This window comes from Pteropus alecto, unplaced genomic scaffold, assembly GCF_000325575.1.
Source record: "Pteropus alecto unplaced genomic scaffold, ASM32557v1 scaffold52, whole genome shotgun sequence".
In the NCBI taxonomy this organism is placed as follows: Eukaryota; Metazoa; Chordata; class Mammalia; order Chiroptera; family Pteropodidae; genus Pteropus; species Pteropus alecto.
In genome coordinates, this window is record NW_006433941.1 from 411,880 (window position 1) to 435,909 (window position 24,030).

General features: G+C 43.3%; 1 protein-coding gene across 6 annotated transcripts in view; it reads left to right on the forward strand.

The window, feature by feature from the left end:
- ARHGAP44 (Rho GTPase activating protein 44) overlaps positions 1 to 24,030 on the forward strand; it is a 176,390-nt gene that overhangs the window by 139,183 nt on the left and 13,177 nt on the right. For all 6 annotated transcript variants that reach the window (XM_025044357.1, XM_025044355.1, XM_015586683.2 and 3 more), the window contains 7 exons: positions 2,307 to 2,418; positions 2,859 to 2,940; positions 7,000 to 7,080; positions 9,792 to 9,905; positions 10,592 to 10,683; positions 12,257 to 12,437; positions 23,193 to 23,402. In XM_025044357.1, the coding sequence (XP_024900125.1) occupies positions 2,307 to 2,418; positions 2,859 to 2,940; positions 7,000 to 7,080; positions 9,792 to 9,905; positions 10,592 to 10,683; positions 12,257 to 12,437; positions 23,193 to 23,402 (872 nt within the window). The remainder of the gene's footprint in view (positions 1 to 2,306; positions 2,419 to 2,858; positions 2,941 to 6,999; positions 7,081 to 9,791; positions 9,906 to 10,591; positions 10,684 to 12,256; positions 12,438 to 23,192; positions 23,403 to 24,030) is intronic.

Genomic DNA, 24,030 nt, shown 5'->3' on the forward strand with positions numbered 1-24,030 from the left:
TAAGATAGGGGCATATGAACTTTTTGGGGGAGATGAGTGTAACATCTATCAAATAAACCTGATGAATCCAAAACAGCCTTTAAGTCAGTACTAGGTCATATGGTGCAAACTGTGAGGGCTTGAGAAGGTGAGGAACCCATGAATGTTCACATATGTGTTGGCCGCCTCCTTCCTCTCTATGTCAGGCCTGCTCTGGATGCTGGCTATTTCCAACAAATGAGAATAAGTGTCTTTTTTTTCTTTTTTTTTTTACCACATTTTATATGCCAGACATTTTCACATGTGTTATCAATTTCAAGATGAAAGTTCTTTGCAGTCCCTGAGGTACAATTTCATGGAGGGAGGTAGACTGGGCCTTTTCTTTCCCCATCATTTTTTTTTTAATTATGGAAAATCTGAAACACTTAAAGATAAGATAATGAGCCTCATCACCTAGCTTATGGTCAATCCTGTTTCATCTTGACCTTCATTTTCTGTCCCCCAATCCCTGCCTTGGACATTTGAAGCCAATCCCAGTCATTATATCATTTTATCTATAATACTTCAGTAAGTTTCTCTAGAAGATAAATGTTTTGTAACATTAACAGTATTATTACATACCAGAAGTCAAAATAATTTATCAATATCTTTAAGTTTCTAATCAATATAAACCGGTTCTCGAAGAACAGATGTTAGATGATCAGGCATCTCCCATCTTGTCCTCCGACTCTTCCATCGGCTCTTTCTGGGCCTTTCTGCCTCTTGTCAGAACTCACTCTCTCACTTGCATTTTTCCCTACTTTGCATCAGCTCTTTTCCTTTCATAACAAATATACTCAGGTTTCCTCTAGCCTAGAAAAAAGTCTTCTTTCAACCCAACTACTGCCTTATATTCCTTCCCTAAGCTCTTAGGTTTTGTTTTTTGTGCTACCCAATTTCTTAAAATAACTCTCAGCATTTGCTGATTCTTCATCTTTACCACCACTGACTTAACCTACTTTTCTCTGCATCATCACTTCTGCTCACACCGCTGGGCTCAGCCTGCCCTCATCGATCCCTAGAGACCCTGGATTGCCCAATCCCACGATTTAGCCCAGCAACCTTGGCCATGCTGCCTGTGAAGTTACTACTGTAGCCATCCTTGAAACTAGCACCACCCTCAACTCCCTGGTTCCTCCCTTACACCTACCTGTCAGCCGCATTGAGATGATCTATTAAGCACTGCCATCCCAGCCCTGCCCTCTGCTCTCTCTAATCTTTCCTGGGGCATAAACATCCTCTCCTAGAGCTCACCTCAACCTCATTGGGAATTCAGGGTCTTCACTCCTCCTTTGGGCTCCACTCCCATGTTTGCTGCCATTTCTTCAACATTACCATGCAGATTTTTCTCTGATGCCCCCAAAACTGGACTCGCTAACTATCACCTTCTCCTGATTTTTATTTATCTCAGTTACACAGTCAAGAATCTGAAGGCTTGTATTTTACAGCTCTACTTTTTTCTCTTTGGCATTGTCCATCACCAAATGCTATTGCTCTTCTTCCATGTCTATGGCATGTTTTTGTGAGGATCTAACCCACTCCTTTAACGTGTGCTGTAGCTTTCTCTCTTTGTCATAGCAGCCTTACTTATGTTCTAGTCCAAACATGTTTCAGGAGCTTCCTCACATGTATGCCACAGAGCTTTGGACATCTATTTATCTGATATACCCAGTAATGAGAAGGGAGTTAACAATCTTAGCAGGCCCCAAATTCAGTATTCTAGACCAAGAACATTTTCTTCAGAAGGAACCTGAATATCTGAATGGCCATAAATATTAAAGGAACAAGGAGTATTCTGCCAGCCTGTTTCTCAGTCTGTGAGTTGAATCACAGAATCCAAGAGGCTAAGGAGGTGAAACAATGCAGTAGGTCTTCAATTCATGTCTAACTTACTTGTCTGTGACTTAGAGATTCCTTTCAAACTCTGACCTGCATTCGTCTCTTCTCCCAACATTCACACACCCTGTAGAGCTATTCACATCCAACTTCCTAGGCCCGCCAAATCTAACCACGTCTCAGTCAAATTCTACTCCAAAACATATTATAAATACACAAGAAGTCTGAGTGCCCAAATTTTATTTTTTCAATGACTACTAAGATAGAATAATGAGTCATCCTATACTACACGCTGAGAACACAACAATGGGTAAGGCCCAGTTCCTGCTCTAAAGGAGGACACATTTAGAAAACAAACCGCTACAATGTTGAAAATGGTGCTGGGAAAAAATGCATCTAGGAGAATTTGGGGGAAAGGAGTGCAGCTCACTGACCCTCCATCCTGTTGGTAGGGACTCTTTCGAGTAGCTCCGTCTGCCTCCAAGCTGAAGAAGCTGAAAGCTGCCCTGGACTGCTGTGTGGTGGATGTGCAAGAGTACTCAGCAGACCCCCATGCAATTGCAGGTGGGCGCCCACAGCCCCTTTGTAAGGTGCTTGCTTGTGCTGTAGAGGCTTATGGGGAAGGTGTGAACATGGAGCGTGTGTGATCACATGTCACAGGCACTTGAGCCAGTGGCTTCCTAATATGCATCAGATGTGTTCACTCAAGGCCCAGTGTTAGGCCTGGTTGCTATGGCCTCTTGAAGGAAAGTCTCCCCAGTGTACCAACAGAAAATGATGTAACGGTGGGAAATAAGAGATGGGGAGGCCAGTGCAATTGTCAGCGCCAGTCCAGTTGCCATGCCAGAACCTCGGATCCATTTATGTGGGAAGCTACCATTTGATCTTGTTGTCTGGGTCAGGGAGCCCATCCCCAGATGTAACCCACACGGGTATTGCTGGCTGGTAGAATTTGTCTCTGCCATATCAAAGTGGCTTATGGCAAATATTGTATTCATGCCCAGGAGCTTTGAAATCTTACCTCCGAGAGTTGCCAGAACCTCTTATGACCTTTGAACTCTATGACGAGTGGATTCAGGCTTCCAAGTGAGTATACAACATTTTGGAGCATCTTGTGGGTCAGTGTTTATTTGGAAGTATTTATTGAAATTGTGAAAGCATGTAACCTATGAGCCAGACGCTCTATTTCTTGATATCAGTCATGGAGAAGTATGTGTACATGTACCCAAAGAAACATACAAGGATGCATGTTAAATGCAGCATTATCTAGAATAATGAAAGCCTAAAAGTTACTAAATGTTCGTCAATGGGGAACATGGGGAGTGGCTGAATAAACTATGGTATATCTACTCTGTGACATACTCTGCAGCAGTTAAAAAAATAGGTAGAACCATTCATGCTAACATGAAAAGGTATGAAGATTTATTGTTGAGTGAGATAAAGCAAGTTAACCAGGACACATATGCTATTCTGTTGTTTGGTTAAAAAAACTAAACAAACACTAAAAACAATAGAGTTTTAGGAGTGCCCCTCTATATGTGTCAATGCATAAAAGATGGTTCCGAAAGGCTCATGGGCAGATGGTAATGATTCCTTCTCGAGAAGAGTAGGACACGGGAGTGGTCACAGGGGTCTTTATCTGTACCTATAATAGTTGTGAATATTTTAATAACAACTAATTAATAACTAATATAAAAACATAACATCTGGGCAATGGACACTTTTCTACTCTCCTGAAGATGAGCCTGTGAAAGAGGGCCTCAGTGGGGAGGAGACAGGAACAAGGCTCAAGACTCTAGACATGTAGCAGGTAGAGGGAAAATATGCAGAGCCGGGAAAGCCACAGCCATGCCACATATTATGGCTCTGAAGTACAATTTTCCTTTTTGCTTCTTGAGTTCTTTCCTCACTTGACGCATGCATTAGGATTGGCTGTAAGCAAAAGCTAGTTTAAATAAATGCTCTTATTGGGAGGAATTGGTTTTTACTGAGTAGTAGACATCAGAGAATTGGCGCCAGAGAGTGGGTAGTAGAGATGAACCAGAAAAAAGAGATAAAGGAGGGGAAGAACATTTTATGAGAACAGGACTAAGCTAGTGCCCATGAAAGGACATGATTTCTAGAGCTCTTTAGTCATGAGCTTTAGTTGTAAAGAGCAGCCAGCTTAGCCTATCGGAAAGAACACTGGAATATGTATCTGCTTCTGTAAGAACTGGGAGCTGAGAAAGAACCCAGCTGACCAGGCTAGTACGTGTGGAGTTAGAGAAAGATAGCTCCAATCAAGTTACATAACGCTATTTTGTTCCATGATAGACTAAAGATTATGCATCCTAAAGGGTGGCTGAATATATGTTTTTATATCTCATTGTGGAGAGTGCATGTTGAGTTCCACGGTGATATAAATAATCATAAATGATGCTTTTTGTTGAGTGTTTGTTAGAGACTCAACATTGTTCTAAGCTCATTATATGTTTTTTAACTCATCTGATTTCACAGCAACACTGAAAAGTGGGTTGTGCTGTTTCCCCTATTTTACAGATGAGGAATTTGAGTCATAGTGCAGGTATGTCATGGCAGGTTACTTGCCATCTAATAAATAGCAGAATGAGGATTTGATTCCAAGGAGTCTGATTCCAGAACCCATGCACTTAGCCATGGCACTTGACGCCTTTCTAGAACAGCACCGTGGTTCTAGGGATGAAGTGGAGATAAGTGAGAACATACCCTTTGATGGAAACAGTCCCTTTTAGGTACTGAATGGCCAAGTGATCTTGATGATATAAAACCGAAGAAACCGAGGACAGCCTGCTGCTTCAGGATCTGAGAGACACTCCTCATTTACAGAGGTGGGTCTCCAAGAGGAAATAGGAAATAGGAACGATTCAGATGCCTCAGGGCTCAGTGTCTTGGAACCAAGGAAAACCAAAACCTTATTCCTGCCCCTAGAGGGTATGTGCGTCCTGCCTATTCCTGACTCCAGGAATGACAGTGGCTGCCATTAAAGTCTCAATCTCTAAAGAAATTAATTTTTTCTTAGAACAGCCATTCCAACTCCCTGTGGCATCAGCCTCCTGGGAGACTTTTAAGATATCAATGCCTCAATCTTTTTCCAGAGATTCTGATTTAAATGATCTGGGCACCTTGTCTCCAAGCTCCCTAGGTTATGGGGTTGATACCACTGATGTTCGATGAGACTGGATCTCACCAGAGAACCTCACTGACCCTAACAGGGACAAACTCCACAGGACACAGCCAGCTCTGTCACAGGATGGGACATCCTGGAGTCAGAGCTGGAGCCAGGGAAGCAGCAAGAACAGAAGTTAGGGATCCCCAGGACAGTGCAAGATGGTCTGAAACTCAAAGGACATGTCTTTGCAAGCCACATAAATGCTTCCATTCTGGAGTCATTCAGAATAGAGGTGCAGAATAGCCCAGAGGCCAAGAGATGCCTGAAGAAGGATGCAAGAAGGACTGAAGCTCCAGTCAATGCTAGGACACCTTCCTCAGGACAGAAGTACCCTCACCTTTGCATTGGCCATGCCCTCTGATGTGACTGTCCCCAAAACTTCTGCCCAAGGCTCCTTCTGATTATTTGGGCTGTACCTTAAATATAACCTCAGAGAGACCTTCCCGTTTCATGACCTGTCCCATCTCTGTGTTCATTCTCTGCTTAAAACTGATGGCCTGGCTCATGGCTCTGTTTGTGTAGCTGATGAGATTGTGAGCTTTGAGAGTGACAATGTCTCGATTGCTCACTGCTTCCTAGCCTTCAGGACAGTGCCTGACACACAGGAGGCATGCAGTACATGTTTGCTGATTTTTACTGAATGCAAGGTCTTAGCAGCATCTTCCTTGTCAGCTTAGAAAGGATCAAGGAACAGGACAGGAAACAGGGCCTGGTGCTGCAAGTGACAGACACATCAGCAGCTGGTGGAGGTGAGAGCGGAGGCAGTGGCAGTGGCAGCTGCAAAGGCTGACATTGATCAAGGGCTGAGCCCTTCGTGCAGATTCTCTTTCACATCTCTCACACTGATGCTATGGGGGAAGTTCTCTTACTAATATCACTTACAGTTGAGGAAAGTGAGGTTCACAGAGATTATATGATTGGCACAAGATTGCAGTTAGGATGGAGTTGGGTCTTAGTGGCCTCCCTACAAAAAAACCCTCTTCAGCTAGCTTTTGGTCGAATTATGACTACTTGACAAATATGAGCTCTTACCTTTCCATTTCTAAATGGGACATTTAATTGTCCCTTCAGTTTCCTAGCAAAAGTTTAATCTGGAAAATGTTTACCTTTTCCTCAAGGCTGAACTGTGGTCAGGTTCTGTGGGAGGACCTCTGGGTGCCTGGTGTGTGGGTGATGGCTGCCACCTTGCCTTGGGCCCTAGGTCAAGGGGTCAGAGCTGCAGCATCACCCAGCTGGTGTTTTACTTTCAGTTTTTCTGGAGAAAAGGGTATTTGGGCAGAAGGCTTTTCTAACCATGTAGGCCTTGATGTAGATTTTCATGAAAAGCATATAGAAAACATAGTCCTATTAGTAATTTCTTTTAATCTTCTAAAGGCATATAAAGAAAGAAACTCTTTCTTTGAGCAAACCTTTCTTTGGTTCATGGGCATTATCCATCTCTGAGTTATGTCTTGAAAGGTCAGATTTCCTTATGTCCATAGTGAGGTCGTAGAATTTACTTATTCAAAAGGGATTTACTGAGTGTCAATTAAATAATATCCATTGAACTGGACAATATGCTGCACTATGGTGTGAAAGCAGTTGAACTCCCTGACTGGTGCCATGTATCCTGGTGTCCATGCCAGAATTGTCCTCTTGACAGCACCATGGCCCTGCTTACTCTAGAGCAGGTTTCTGGCCTCTGCCCTCCTGCCCCTACCTACTACTCTGGCACACATTCACCTGGGACATATGGTGTGTGCAGAGGAAGTTTCGTTAAAATAGTACAGGACCAAACAGAAAGAGAACATGGAGGCGGGAAATGGTAACCAAACATTTAAGTAATAGAGCTTGCTGATATGATCATTCATAATGGTTAGCTCTTTATTCTCAAATATCACAATGACTGATTAATATGATTGCCAGTGAGACTTCATTGATTTGTGCTCAATCAGTGGCTTTTCCTATTAATTTTCCAGCATCCAGGAACAAGACAAGAGGCTTCAGGCTCTGTGGAATGCTTGTGAAAAATTGCCCAAGGCCAATCACAACAACATCCGGTAAGTTAACTCTGGAGACACTTGAGTCAGGGTTATTTAAGCCCCAGACACACAGTTTCCTGGCTAAAGATCATGGTGACTAGCATACACAGCATTTCATGGTGTTCAAAGTGTTGTTAGCATGCTTGGTCTCTTTTCAACCTCAAACAACCCTGTGAGGTTAATTACCGTTTTGCAGAGAAAACAGGCTGAAAGGAGCTACCTGACTTTGGAGGCTGCCTAACTAGCTATTGGCTAAATCATTTAAGTTCTTTGATTTGCAAGGAGCAAAGATTAATGCAAGCTATTTGAAGATATTGGGGATTTATTGTAAAGAGAGGTGTTCATGGGCACCTTGGAGAAGCTAACCAAACCTGGAGCTGGACTTAGCTGGTGTGCCCTTGAGCTAGTCCACTGGAAGAGGCCAGGAGAATATTCTCTAGTGCTCCACCATTCACCAGCTATTTTTCCACATATCATCTCTCACTTTTCTTGTGACCACCAGAGATTTTACTTCCTGCTGCTCTGCAGATCTTTTCTCTACCCCAGCTTCTGCTTCTTCACACTTTCTGCTTCCTCATCACTTTGTCTTGCCAGCACTGCTCCTGGCCCTGCCACCTCTCCTGGTATTTTCTTGAGATACAGATTTTCAGCTCCTGCTACCATCTGCCTGATTATTTCTGTTTTCCTGTAAAAAATCCTGAGTGCCGGTAAGGAGGATCCTCAAAAAATCAAACATAGAATTACCATTTGATCCAATAATTCCACTTCTGGGTATGTAGCCAAAAGATTTGAAAGCAAAGACTTGATATTTATACACCCATATTCATAGCAGCATTATTCACAATAGCCAAGAGGTGGAAACAGCTCACATGTCCCATTGATGGATAAGCAAATAAACAAAATACACAAACAGTGCATTATTCAGCCTTAAAAGAGAAGGAAATTATGACACATGCTACAATGTGGATGAACTTTGAGGACATTATGCTAAGTGAAAAAAAGCCAAACACAAAAGGACAAATACTGTATGATTCCACTCATATAAGACACCTGGAATAGTCAACCTTCATAGAGACAGAAACTAAAATGGTGATGGCCAGCAGCTGTGGGGAAGGGAAGACTGTAGGGGGTATCATTTAATGGGTATAGTTTTAGTTTGGGATGAAGAAAAAGTTCTAGAAATGGATCGTGGTGATGGTTGCATAACGATGTGGAAGTAGTCAATACTAGTGAACTATATATTTAAAAATGGTTAAAATGATAACTTTTATATATATTTTGCCACAATTAAAAAAAAAAACAAAAAATGAGAGTCACATCAGTATAACACATTGAGTGTTACTAACTGCAGTTTAGGATACCAGCCAGCTATGGACTGATTGCAGTCAGCTGAGTTCCCACGTCCTGGTCCAGGTGTATGTGGCCTCTTGGAGACGTGGTCAGGAGAGGCTGTGGGTGGATTCGGCACAGCAGCAGCTTAGAGACTATGTTATCAGACCCTGGGTATGGTGATCTTTCTTCTAGGCCGGCAGAAAGTGAGTAAACAATTTCCGAGGGAGCTACTTCACTGTGATCCAAGCAGAATGGGGTCAGAAACAGCCTTTTGTAACTGAAAATACACGGACCCTTGGGTGCTGAGACCTCGTCTCATTTTGGCAGATTTTTGGTATGGTTCGCCAGAGCTGTTTAGTGTGCTTCATTTGTTCATAGCTTCCTCACTGGTTCTTTTTTCTATTTTTTTAATGATAGCTTTATTGAGATATAAAGCACATTGTACCCCTTTAAAGTGTGTAATTTTTTGGGTTTTTTTTTTTTTTTTTTTTTTTTTTTTTGTATAATTGTAGAGTTGTACAACTGTCACTGCTACCTAATTTTAGGACATTTTCATCACCCTAAGACGAAACACTATTCCCATTAGCAGTCACTGCTCATTCCCCGCAACCCAGCCCCTGGCAGCCGCTAAGCTACTTTCTGTCTCTATCTCTATAGATTTGCCTATGCTGGATAGTTCATGTTAATGGAATCATACAATATGTGGTGTTTTGCGTCTTGCTTCTCTCACTTAGCATAATGTTTTCAAGGTTCATCCACGTGATAGCATGTATCGGAGCTTCCTTGCTTTTTGTGGCTGAATAATCTTCCATTGTACAGATAGACCACATTTTATTTATCTGCTCATCTGTTGATGGATATCTAGGTGGTCTCATTTTTGGTTGTAATGAATAATGCTGCCATGAATATTTGTGTGGATCTATTTTTCTTGGGAATATCCCTAGGGGTAGAATTGCTGGGTCATATGCTAAGTCTTTAACTTTTTCTTCAATGTCTCTCTCCAGAAAGCCCCACTGAGCGGAGCTCCAGAGGGATCAGGGGATACCACCCCTAGCATGTAGATGTCCCTGGCAGTGGCACCTAGACAATTTGCTTCTCGCCTCTGCACACAGGGAGGATGGCCAGTGACAGGTTTGAAAAGAAGGAGGAACTTTAGGTTATTATTTACTGAGTCCGAAGCAAAGATGGAGAATTTCTCTGGCCAGATGTTGACATATAGTGGAGTGAGATCAGAGCCTCACGTGTCCTGAAACATGACACGTCTTCATCATATTATAGGATGTATGACTCTTTTGTCAGTAAGATATGCTACATGAGAGAAGTTTCTACCCAGTCCTGGGGAAACGAGGCTAGTTTTGAGCCTTTAGTTAAACCTGGTCCTTCTAACTTCCTTCTAGATATTTGATCAAATTTTTATCCAAGCTGTCAGAATATCAAGATGTAAACAAAATGACTCCCAGTAACATGGCAATCGTGTTAGGACCCAACCTCCTGTGGCCGCAAGCAGAAGGGTGAGTACGGGGAGGAAGGGGCATAAGGGTGATGTTTGGTACTACAAGGGCAGGGATGGGATGGCTAGGGCCCAGGTAATCACCAGTCTCATTTATTTGTCAAGTCACAGTTCTGCCTTGGCCTGTACCTTTTTTAAGCTCAGGAGGAGGCACAAAATTCTGCAGGTCTTTCCATTGATAGTCTCAGAGCTACAGATCTGCCAGGAGGGTATTCTCTAAGCTAATCTAAGTCAGTATCAGGATGAAAGAAAAAGGGATATGGCAGACCAGGCAAGGCAGACTCTCAAGCCTCCCCAATACATATCCCAGCATCAAGATCTATCCAGAGGGACAGAGGGCCATCTCAAAAGTGAGAACAGTTGGAAAGAGGATGAGTCTGGCAGCTATGAGGATCATACTTCATGTTGAAAGGTGCCTCATACTTGATGATGTGTGCATCCTATTCATTTGCTTATTCGTATCCTTACATGTTTCCTATAAGGAGGACTTCTATGGTTATCACCGTCCTATAGATGAGGAAAGGTTCGGAAAAGTGAACCTCTTCTTCCCAAGAGAAATCCTGTTCTCAGACATAGGTCTGCAGGCTTCCAGTCTAGGGCCCCTTCTCCGGTTGTGGGGCCAGGTGTGCCTCTTACTCTGCCTTGGCTGGTAACCCTGCCCTGCCCTCCTGTGCTCTATGCTTGCAGGAACATCACGGAGATGATGACCACAGTTTCACTGCAGATTGTTGGGATCATCGAACCCATCATCCAGCATGCAGACTGGTTCTTTCCTGGGGGTATGTGGTGGCATCCAGGTGTGGGAGCGGGGGTGGCTGGGGGAGAGCAGAAGTGTCACTATGAGTTTTGAACCTTTGAAATCAAGTACCATTGCCCAAAGGTATTTGTTTTGTTTTGTTTTGTTTTATAATCCTCTACACACACATGTACACACACACACTCAGGTATGGGGATAGAGTCGTGGTAGTTTCCTACTCTCTATTTTGAGAGTGTCCACTGCCTGTATCAACCATGTCCATGAATTTTTCTGGTCTAACATCCACACCTGATTTCTTTAATCTATAAATCATGAAATGATGGTACAGAAAGGAAAGACAGAGTCTCTGTTTTATAGTTGCAGAGGGAGGCGGAGACCTGAGATGAAGGGGACTTTTATTCAGAGCTTATGGATCATCTGTGTGCCATCCTTTTGTTATTCTAAGCTGCATCCTTTGAGCTTCCCTTGGCATGTAAAGGTGCGGCTCAAACGCAATGAGATTCTTTTTTGTAACTGGTTCAAAATTAGACTCTAAAGGCAGCTACCTAAGAGGGATTTTCATAAATGTTCTTAGCCATGAAAACACCATTGCATAAGTATGACTCCCAGTGGTGAAGACTTTGAAGAGGCAGCAGTTATTATGCTGAATTCTGTGTTCCTTTAAAAAGGTGGGGCGGGGGTGGGGAGGGCACCATACCTTATGTTTAGTAACATTAAGGGTATAATGTTAATAATTCTTCACTGTGTCTATTAAAGGTAATCAATTAGTACTGACCTAACAACATCAAAGAGTTTGATTATATTTTGTTTCATGTGTTTTGACTGTGAAAGCTCTTAACTGCTAATCTTATAAGAGTTCTGTTGATGACATAAAGTTGGGTGAAGGTAAGAAATCAGGATAAACAAAAAAAGGAGATAGAAGTTGAAAGCATGATTCTGTAAGTTCTGTAGATGAGCTAATGCATTACCATTGCAGATAAACAGGCTCTGACTACAAAAGGGTAATATGAGCACTTCCATGTGTCCGTTAGATAGCCAACAAACACCCTTAGTAACTCTATTGAAATTTCTAGTTTTAATCCTTTTTATTTTTTTCTCTTTGGTTTTCTAGAAATATATCATCATCTACAAATAGTCGTATTGCCTCTTTATTTTCTTGGCTAATTCCATTGGCCAGCCCTTCTTCAGTAGCATTAAATAACTGTGGTAGAGTGGGCATTGCCCTTTTTCCTGATCTGATTAAGACTGTCCTGGTGTTTCCCTCTTGACCATGAGGTTTGAGAGAGATGATTTTGTATTTTTCAGGAAGTACCCATCTGTACCTGTTTAACTAAGTTTGTTTTTAATCACAAATGGAAATTGCTTTATTAAATGCCCATCATATTTTTATGTAGATAAGCACATGTGTTCACCTATTAATATGATGAATGATATTAAGATGAGTTAATATCAGTAGATGACCTAACATTGAATCATGGGATCAGATTCTCTAGGAGTGAAGTGTAAAGGGAAACCATCTCTGCTCATCTCTCTCCTGCCCAGGAAGGGTGTGACAGACCAATGGATCATGTACACCCATTTTTTCTTCCCCACAGAGATAGAGTTCAACATCACAGGGAATTACGGGAGTCCGGTACACGTGAACCACAATGCCAACTACAGCTCAATGCCCTCCCCAGACATGGACCCTGCTGACCGGCGCCAGCCTGAGCAGGCCCGCAGGCCCCTCAGCGTTGCCACAGATAATATGATGCTGGAATTTTACAAAAAGGATGGGTATGAGCTGGTGTCCCTTTCTCAGCATTGGGGATTGGAGAAGGGAGGGGTTGAGATGTAACATAAAAACCAGATTGACAGAAAGGCTGCACGTAATGAGCAGCTGTTTAGGTGACTTGTAGCAATTAAACTGTTACCTCAGTCTCGATGCTTCCATCTGTGCAGTTTGGGGTGAGTTGCTTGGCTCACTTCCCTCACTCCGGGCCAGAGGCAAATGCAGCCTTTTGAGCTGACAGTTGTGGTCAGTATTGATTAGTTCTCATGAAAAGAAAGAAAAGGTGGTCCACAAGGGGAGTGAAAAAAAAATACATAAACAATTTTTTTTGACTCAAAATTTGTAAGTGTATGCCAATTTTCAAATCTCTAATGATTTCACTTTGATGATAGGCCTGCTCATTTGCCTTCTTAAGCAGCATTAAACAGCATCTTTAATGCATAGTTTAGCATGTCCAGTTTTAGTTTAAAACAGAAAACCTAAAGCTTAAAGTACTCTGAGTACAATATCTTGATAAATTTTTAAGATTTTTCCCGTCTTTTATGATTAACACCTATACCTACTTTGATGCAGTTATGACAAGACTGCTAAAAGTATTCAACTGAATTTGCATAGGAATGACCCTCTCACACATATTAAATCAGCTTACATAGTATATAATTGCACAATATTCCCATAATAAGTAAAATTGGCAAAGACAGTTTTCATAACAAGTACAACTGATTCATGGTAAGCATCAGCCCAGCTGTGGCAAGCAAAATATGTAGATTTCTGAATGCTCAGGAAACTGAAGGTGTCAGCCAGTGTGTCTTCCAGAGGAATGGGTGCATTGCTTGGTCAAGCAAGTCAGCCGAGTAAACTTTGGTTGGGAATTAAAAAGCACTACTATAAAATAAAATTTAGCCACTGCTGCTTTAAAACAAATGGGATCATAAAGCACCAAAGGGGAATATCAGAAATTCAGACAACCGCAAGTATAGCAGCTACAATCTTCTGCTTCCCAGTCAGACCACTAGGTGACTAGAAAGCTCCCTTCGTTTGAAAGGCATAAAGCCTACAGGGCTTCAGAGGAAAGGTTGAATACCCAAGACTCTAGAGGGATATGAGTCTTACTTTCTGCCCCTTTCCTTTTCTGAGTGGGAGCTGGCTTTGGGGACCTATACTACGTCTTGTGATTTTGGAGGAGTGTTCAGAAAGGCCAGTGTCCCTGCTTGTTACCTGACCCACCTTGTTCACAGACACTTTATCTGTGAACTGATGGGGGTTGTTTGTTGTTTTCATGTCTAGTGGGGAAAGAAAAACTGGAAATTCTTAGAAGTTGAAAGGAGTAGAGGGAATTTCTTAAATCTATGAAAAAGAGCATACTTAGAAACCTGATTTTTGTATTATGAGAGCAAGTCAGACAGAGATGGAGACAGAGAAAGCATGCAAGCAAATGTATTGGAATTTGTTTTTAAAACTCAGTTTCACTTGATTCCTTTGTAAAGTACCTCTAGCTGAGGGATACCCTGAGGGGTTCGGTTCTGGTAGTGGCAGGGTCATAGAGCAGCAGTTCCCAACCTTTTGGACCGGTGTTCCTATGAGAATCTAATGCCTGATGATCTGAGGTGGAGCTGAGGCGGTAATGCTAGTGCTGGGGAGCAACTGTAAATACAGATGAAGCTTCGCTCACTGGCTCACTGCTCACCTCCTGCTGTGTAGCCCAGTTCCTAACAGGCCACAGACTGATACCAGTCCATGGCCCTGGGATTGGGGACCCCTGTTTTAGAGAGCTCCCCTGGTACCCAAGTGTTTCTGCATCAGAGGTGTGGTCCTGTGTCCTCCCTGCCAGACTTCATCTGATCTCTAGTACCCTCCAAGAGCAATCCAGATGACTGCTGAGATAGTTATCACTCTGGAATTTCAGGGTATTCAAAGTCCACTGGCCTCCATAGCATGCAGGCAGATGTAGAAGCTCAAATGATGATATGTTAGGCAGATGCCTCATCGTTGAGAAAGTTCTCTTGCTCAAGAACTTACTCGAGATGCATTTGAAAGTTTTCAGACTACCTTTACCCCTTGAAACATTGACAAATTAAAGCTCGCTTTATTGAGGTTTTTTGGTGAGGTTAAAGAAGAATATATTCAATTATATGTCAATAAAGCTTTTACTTTTTAAAAAAGGAAATTTGGGGAAGAAAAAATGAATAACATTTTCCTTAGCTGATGGTTGCTATGTCCGAGACTTCATACAAGATAGTTTAGTCCCAATCCCAGCTCCTGGCTTTGGTCCTGATGCCTTTCTGATTCATAATGACACAGGAAACTATTTCATTAGCAAGTCCTAGGGTCAGAGTTAGAAGTTCACATATACATTTTTCATGATTGTGGTAGGCGAAATAATGCTCTTCTCCCCCCTACCCCCATAATATCAGGTCTTAAGCCCTGGAACCTGTAAATGTTTTTTATTTTCCTTATTTGGGACAGGGTCTTTGCAGATGTAATTAAAATATGGATCTTGAAATAAGGAGATTACTCTGGATTGTCAGGGTAGGCACTGTATGCAATCACATATATCATAAGAGGGTGGCTTATGAGATCTCACACACACACACACACACACACACATGCACACACAAGTGGAGATATGATGATGAAGCAGAGAGGGATTTGAATTTGGGGCCACAAGCCAAGGAATGCTGACAGCCACCAAAAGGAAAGGATTCTTCCCTAGATCCTCTGGGGAGAGCACAGCCTGCTGACACCTTGATTTTAGTTGGACTTCTGGCTTCCAGAACTGTAAGAGAATCAATTTCTGTTGTTAATAACTTTGGGGACTTGTGACAGTAGCCACAGGAAACTAATACATCCTTCCTCTTAATCTTCATACGAAAGATGACAGTGGATGTTTTGATTCTACTTCTGCTGAGAGTTGAAATCTAATTGCACTCCCTTTGAATCTGAGCTGGACTCAGTGACTTACTTATTAATACAGTGTAGCAGAAGTGATGTCTGGGCCTTCTGAAGCCAGATCAGAAGAAGCCTTTTAGATTATGTCTGGGTCTCTTAGAATACTCGCTCTTGGAACCCAGCTACCCTGCTGTGTGGAAGTCAAACAGCCCCTTGGAGAGAAACCAAAGCCCCCAGCCTTCATTCTGCAGCGAGCACTGAGCTGACAGGCAGCACCAACTTACAAGCTTTGTTTGCAAGTCATCTTAGAGCCTTCTAGGCCAACCCAAGCCACTTCAGCTAGTGCTGTGTAGGGTAGACAAGCTGTCCCTGTCTGACTCTGCCAAAACTGTGGAGTTGTGACCTAGATAAATAAGCTACCAAGTTTTGAGAGTGGTTTGTTATGCAGCTAAAAATAGCCAGAATGAGCTTTAAAAAAAGAATACCAATGCTCTGCTTCCCTAGACCCCTGTTCCTCCAACCTGATATCATTGGCCTTGGCTAAGGTTCAGGCATTGGTGGTTTTTAAAATGTCCTACATGATACTAATGTGTGTCTAGGTTCGAGAACCACTGAATCACAGAAAAATTTTGCCACTCCGAATAAGGAATTTTGAAATGATACCATTTTTTTTAATTTTCAAAATTTTTCTACTTTAGGCATTAAATGTCAGTGTGACATACAGTCCATCCTACCTCTGCCAACAATCTTAGCAACATAGTATCAATAGGTCACACTAGTGCTCTCTGTACTTTTCTCAACTCCCACTTAGAAATTTTTGGGTATAGGTTGATATGTACTTTTAATGTCTTGTTTATATTATATTTTTGGTTTGTTTATAGAATAGTGATTTTTTTGGATCATTTGTCCCAAATAATAAACGAAAGTAACCTTGCAAGTCCCTTCTATTTTTCTGACATTGGCGGAAATGTTATGCCTAGTCATATCAAATATTTTTTTATGCAAGTCCTATTGCTTCTAAAAGAGTTGGCCGAGACTTCCACACACTATTGCCCATTGGTCAGGATGGACTCATGGGCCCTAAGTATTTGTCAGATGCATCCATTGGCCACATCCACAGCAGTCAGAACAAACTCAAAGGGGATTGTTGAGGGATCTGTGGAGAAGCCCAGAGGCAGACTAGGAAAGACCTCAGCAATGAAGCCTCCTTACTAGTATCTCATCTCTACCCTCCTATTGGCTGTCACTCTCCCCTCTTCTACTCCTCTCTGTCTCTACTCCCTGTCGCCAGCCTCAGATTTCAGACAGACTCCACCATCCCTTTTCCTATATATCATGTGCCCATTTCTTTGGTGCCTGTTTGCCACCTCCTGGCTCTGGCCCATGTTCTCTACACTTGCCCTGCTGGCTGACACATCTGTCCTGCTGCCCCTGTTTACTTCAGGCCCCTTGGATCCCAATGGGAGGGCATTCTGTTCACAGAGATCCCAATGACCCTTGGCTCTTTGTAATCAAAAGACACATATGCAGCTCCTCTTTCCAGTATTGAAACCTGGCATACTTGCAGCCATTTTGCTTGCTCCACAGTGATCTAGCCTCAGAGTTCCTCCACCAGAGCCAGTTGACAGCAACCAAAACAACTCTATGAGGATATTTACACCAGAGCTAGCAGTCTCCCTTAGAGCTCAGTTTGGTGTGTGACTCATCCTCAGCCTATGCTGGAGAGCTACTCTGTAATGGGTCTTGTCTCACCAATCTAGACCTTAACCTTGACGACCAGTAATTTGGAATAAGCATGTTTAATTAAGAAGGTTCAAGGGTAATCTGAATGGTGCTCTGTGGAATACAAATCCCACTGTTGGTTATATGGGATTTGCGGGGAGGATGGGAGTCTGGAGTCAAACGAGTTCTTAAAATACATGATTCAACGTGTTGAAACCAGTTTCTTTAGTGTATGACTTCTCAGAGTCTTTATCTGTCTCTACCTTGCCATGAGCAGTTGGGCTAATTCTGCAGGCATATAATACGTTAAAGCCAAAATGGACTGGCCAAGGATAGCAGAAGGTTACAGGAGGCTCCTCGTGACGTGGAAGACCCGTAGATGGGAAAGGTTGTGGCCATTCCTGGCTGAGTCTCCCACACACTGTCACAGTTGGTATCCCAAAGATACTTCTTTCCTTTTATCCTGCCCTATGACCTAGGCTGGGCAGTAAGACTTAGAGGGTTTATAAAGGTTCCGTCTCTTAACCTTCTCTTAGATGCCACATCTTCATAAGTGGGCTGTGGCATGCATCATTTCCCCAAATTATTGATCGTAAATCTTGTGGTCATGAGACTATCAGAGCTAGCGATCCAAGAAACTTGTTTTTTTAACTATAGATATTAAGGTCCTCTGTCTTACAGTGAGAGGATGGATAGCACACAAAAGACCATCACCCTCAAGGGGATTACGTCATGCATAGATGGTACAATCATTTCAGTGAGACCTGAACATATAATAAGAAGCTTACCTAAAAAGTCATCCCAGATACCAGTGGAAAAATTGACTCATATTTTGGGTTTGGATTGGTCAAATGGACCTTTGAAAGGTATACTCTTGACCCAGACCCTACCTCAGCTTCCACATTTCCAGGTATTATACATTGTGGATGCCGAGTCCAGGCCTGTGAAATGCTGACAGATGGACTCCAGCCTTTATTTATACTGAGGAGGTTAAGAAACTTTGTTGTTATGTATTTAGGAGAGGAATTATCCCTATAGGAACTAGAAATTACCTGATTCTGGCTTCCTGGGTAAGTGCAGGCAAGGCTAAGTCTCAGGATTTTTAGGTTGCCTCTCACTCACCTTGGCTACCCTTGGCACCATGTGGTGACTCTACAGGCCCCTGCCATTGCTAACCAACCTCCAAGTCCATCTTAAACATTATCTGAACTTCGATATCTTCAATGGATATTGGGGAGCTACCCAAGTTCACCAGGGTCTGCATCTGATGGCTGACCCATTTCTTGTCTCCTCTTTCCCGGCTGGCCTTTGCCAAATGTAACTGATGTCTAGAACAAAAATCAAAACTTTCTAGATCTCTGTAGACTTGAATGCATCAAAGCCATATATTGACCGACACCTCTGGCTACGATTGTTCCTTACCAGGATTCAAAAACAGTATGGCAGATGTCCGTCTTACAGAGGGAAAAAAGCAAACCTTTGATAACTTATTACCTAGAATGGTTCATGGCATAATTCTGCTCAATGATAAATGGATTCTTTCTGTAGACACCTAATTTTTCTTGGAGCTGGATCTTTCAACTTTGAGATTTTCAACTTTTTATTTTTTTCTGGGGCAGGCCTTTGTCTCAATTTTTAAGGTTCTAGGCTTTTCCTGTGTGGCCTACCAGATTACAGACTTTAAAATAAGAATACCACTTCATTTCCTACATCAGGAGACATTTATAGGTCTAACCTCTATTCCCTTTCCCTATCCACCATGTGTGAGAATAACCCTATACGAAATAGCCCTGTGGACATGCAGAGTATGAACTTTGGATCAGGCTTTCTCTGAGTTCAAATTCTGGCCACGTGACCTTGGGAAATTATTAAGCCCTTAATGCCTTGTTTCTTTATATGCAAAATTGTGAAGCAATAACAAGAACCTTAAAGTTGTTTTGAGCATTAAATAAAATTTTACCTACAAAGTGTTTAAAACAATGCCCGGTACATGTTAAATGTTAGCTGTTTTCTGTATACACACTAGATTTTTGAGTGACATCACGTTTTTAAGATAGCAGCATGCCTGGGTGCACTTCTCCACTCAAGAGGCTCCCTAGCCAACCCCGTTCTTTGACATCTCGCTAAAAGCACCTTGAATGTATTTATCTGTCTTCACCTTCCTATGAGCGATTGTGCTAATTCTGCAAGCAGAAAATATACTAAAGCCAAAATGGACTTGCCAAGGACAGTGGAAAGTTGTAGGAGGCTCCCTGTGCATGGGCAACCTTCTGTAGGTGGGAAGGATATGGACATTTCTGGCTGAGTCTCTGGCACCCTATCACAGTTCATTTCCCAAAGAACTTTCCAGCTAAGACGACCCATCTTATGCTTTCTTTCTTTCTTGCCTTAATGACCTGGGCTGGGCAGTAAGACTTAGGGGGTTTGGGAGGATCCCCATCCTTATTTTCTGTTCCTTAAGCCTAGAATCATCCAATCTTTCAGACTCCGTCCTCTGAAGCCCACAGGGCCCATCTAACTCAGATTCCTGGAAGACTAAGGAGCCTAGTGAAAGAAGATTCTTTCTTACCTCTATCCTTCTTTCTTTTGTTCCCTTTACTTCGGGGAGAAGTCTGATGACAGACACTATAAACCCAGGAGACATGACCCAGATGGGGTCTTCTCAATATCTTTATGACATACTGTGCCTGATTCAATGAGACACAATATCCTTCTTTCCCCCTTTGGTCAGCCTGTTTTAGACCTGGGTTTACTCTCTTTATTTCTTTATCTATGGGGATTTTAAAAAATCATATGTACTTGGCACCTATAAGGACAGAGCATCGTCATAGTCAAGGCTACCATTTATTGATTTCTTAGTAAATGCCAAGAAATGTGTGCACACTGTTCTATTTGTTCTTTACAACAACCCTGAAAGAGAGGGGGATGACATTACTTTCATCTTACAGAGGGTAATCAGAGGGTACTAGATGTTAAGTAATTCATCCATATCACACAGTTAATAATGAAAAAATCTGGAATTCAGACCCCGGATCCCTCCTTCCAAAGTCCATGCTCTTGCCCACAGGGCTGTGCTGCTCCCTAGAAGAATCGAGATGAGCAGGACAGAGAGTGGAGTCATCCCGTCATGCTGCTGCCTCTTCAGCTGCACACAATCCAGCTACCAGGCCTTTATCTTCCCTCCATCAAGATGTCATATGATTACATCTCCAACCGGTCAACCCCCCAAAATACCATTTGCATAGCTAGACAGACCACTCATAGGTGCGCCTGTGCTTCCCATTTCTCACACCACCACTCCCATTGCATGATCACTTGGCTTCCTTTCCCAGGTTATGTCCCAGGGGCATGCTAACTATATCTTAGCACTGATTCGTTGATAAAATTCCTTCATGGAAATACTGGAAGTTGGATGGGAAGTCTTATCTTTATTCCGTAGATGAGGAAAGAGCTCCACAGAGTCAGTGAATGGTTTAGCTTAGGTTATGAGGCTTGGATCATTCCAGAACCTATTCCATGATACAATCTCATGAAAAATACAAAGTGTGGTTTACATAAGTTCCACGCAAATGTAAGGTCCTGGTAGACTGGGAAGAGTTAAACAAGGCAGAATTCACATCAGTGGGACTGCTTTGCCAAGATGAAGATTTGTTACCTAGCCTACCCCACATGGAGCCTGATGATGAGCAGGTGAGAACTCTGTACTCCCTGCTCCTCATCTCCTTCCCCTAACTTTTATCCTTACCCTAACTCCTTACTTTTTGAAAATATCAGTGGACATTTGATGTGTGTTCACTGTGAACATGTGATGCTGCCTCCCATAAGAAAGCAATTTCAGATGGGAGAGTGGTGATTACATGCAGCACAGCAGTCTCTCTGTAAAAGCAGAAGTGGATGTTCAGCTGTTATTTCTTTTGTTGCTGACGTTTTGCCACCGATACCTAGCAGGTCTCATTCTGTCCATACGCATTCCCTGCTCCGGCTCCTTCACTTAGTAAACTAGGAGAGTAGCCTGGCATCTAAGGCTACTGATGCTAGAAGATGCCACTGGAAGTAGAAGGCATGCCCCACCAGCCCTGATCCCGAAGCCCGTGCCTCCCCTTTCCCCCTGGTCCACACCAATGGGAAAGGTCTTTCTAAGTGAAAGAGAATCAGGTAAGGAAGAGAAAATGGAGTGAGGCTTTCATCTTTTAGGGCTCCTTCCGTGGAGCACCATGAGAAACATCTTGCATGCCTGCCATCCTCGCCAACCACTGCGAAAAAAAAAAAAAAGTGGTGTCAGTTCTCTCCCCACAGTGGAATATTAAGCCTCTTGCTCTGCATCCTGATAAATTCTGAAGCCCAAGAATATAGTTCGATACCCCCTCACAGCCTACTTTAAATATCAGAGGATGCAACTTGGCCCTGTCCCAGTCTTTTGAGTGTCCTCCAAGACTGATTCTGGATCTCCTATAGGAGGTGCTTATTTATTGCTGGAGGATCCTTAGACCCAAGATGACTTGAAAGCTAGCGGGTCCTGGAAAGAGACCAACCTCTCCCCACCTCCCAAGGTGCTGCCTCAGAGCCATCCAAGGAAGATGAGAAAAATTAACAATTACATCAGACATAACAAAGTCTCTGGGTTAAAAAAGTGTCAGGAAGCTGTCCCCATCTCAGTGTGTACTCAGCTTTTAGCACCATTTCTCCACTGTGCATCTCACAGCAGGCTCCATCTCAATGCTTATTTTCCTAGAGAATCTAAATCCCACTTGCTACAAGCAATCTCCAAACTCGAACCCTTTAAAAAGAAAATCTTGCTGTGTCTCTATAAGGTAAATGTAACCTTTTAGGTGGTCAGGATTTTATGCTGTACTATCTGTGCTTCTGACCAGTGTGGGTGAGAGTAAGAGGTGGGAATAATCACACATAAACCCTCATCTGCAGACCCACTGTGCATGTACATGGTGGAGACAGACTCTGGCTGGGAGCACATGTTTCCTCCCTATGTGAATGTCTATGTCTCCCTCTTACTAGAAATATTAGCTCTTGCCTTAGTGAAGGCCTTGGCTACGTACCACAGAACCAATCACCTCCTAGACCAGAGGAAAGGGAACTAACTGCCTTCTAAATTATGGAACTTAGAAGCAATCAGGTGACTGCCATACTTCCATCAGTCTTTCTTCTCCCTTTCTTTGCCCTCTCCTGACCATCCCCACCTCTACACATACCATCTACTCCAACTTCTCTCTGTATTTGTCTATAAGCTTGGTAGAAGATTTTTCACTCATACAAATAAATAGAAGAGTCACTTTAACTAAGAGACCAACAAATTTGGAACAATTTCTTGGGACAATAAAAGCCCTATACTGAGACCCTGACCTTGACAAGAGACAACCTGTATGTCCAAAGAAAGGCGTAGTTGTTTTTGACACTAATATCTGTATGTTTCTGTCCCTGCAGCCTTAGGAAAATCCAAAGGTACAGTATCTTCGGGTAGCTACAGGCCATGTTCAATCTCTGAAAATTAAGTGAGCTATGCCTTAGTGAGCTCTGCCAGAGGGTGAATGTGCCGTGTCTGGTTGCTTGGCCGACTTACTCGAAGCCTTCTGTGTTCCCATCATTAAAATGGAATCAGAGCAGAGAGTGACCGTAGGCATGATCTGCCCTTTCCCTGCAGTGTAGACAAGTGGGTGTGGCCTGCAGAGAGGGCCAGCACAGGAATCTTGACTCAGCCCTGTGCTCTAGACCGCAAGTGACATAAAGAAGGACGGATATTTAGATATCTCCTGCTGGTTGGTGCCATGTTCTAGTCCCATGCTGCCCGTGTCCCTATCCCACCCACCTGCACCTCTCACTTGGGAGGAGTGAGTACCCCGCAGAGAGGCTGCATTCTGCCCTGAAAGATCAGCTGGCTTTGGCAGAGGGTGGAAGCACAGCAGCCAGCTGTGCCAGGGCCGCTAGACGAGGCCTGCACAGGGCAGCCAGGATGCTCCAAGCGTCGCCTGTCAGTGGAGCCCTGCCAATGCCTCGCTTCCCTGGGCCCAGGAAGGTGCTAAGGCTGCGCTACTGTTCTCCTAACACTGATGTGCTTGAATGTGTCTGCTTTGTGGGGGAGGGAGCCCGTCGCCTGTCACGTGTGGATAAGCACGTTTCTTTGTGTCCCTCACCAGCATGGGCGTGAGGGTGATGGACACATCCTGGGTGGCTCGAAGAGGCTCCTCTGCTGGCCGGAAAGGGTCGTGTGCCCCACCCTCCATGCAGCCCCCTGCCCCGCCCGCAGAGCTGCCATCGCCTCTTCCAGAGCAGCCCCCGGACGACCCCATGGTGCCCTCGCTTTCTCCATCAAGCCTGGGCCTCCAGCCCGGGCCTGAGCGAACCAGGTAAGCCTGGGGCAGGCTGCCTGCAGTGCAGGGGGTGGCAGGGTTTGCTGTTCTCACTCCAGCCCTCTTGGATTTGGTCATTTCCCTCTGTTTCTAAGCATTTGTGTTGGCTCTCTGCATCATGCTGGCACCCAGTAAGTCATTCACAGCTCCCTGGATTATCAGATAAAGGCCAGGCTTCCCAAGAATAGCATCCCCAAGCAAATAGCAAACCTATCAGGTGGCAGCTTGCTGAAGGGATGTGAGGAATCTCAGTTCCCAGTTCTCCATTTCCCCTTCCAAAGCCATTATAACTTCCCTATTTTGAAATTAAAAATTTCAGTATCTCTCCTTTCCTCTACCTTTAGATTCATAGGGGCCATTTTTACTGCTAACATGGCTGCAAATCAGGGAAGGAGTGAAGGTCACGTTGTGCCAGCATGGGTGTGAACTTTGCTGTAGCCACACAATCCTATGTCCATTCTTTTAAGAGAAGAAAAAAGAGAAAACAAGCTCATTCCATCACTAGTTCAGTGAACATTTATGGAGGATTGTGTGCATCCAGACATGAAAGATACAATCTGGGCTCTTAAGGCATACACATTCCAGTGAGCAAATACTCACAGATAATTAAGGCACATGGTCATAC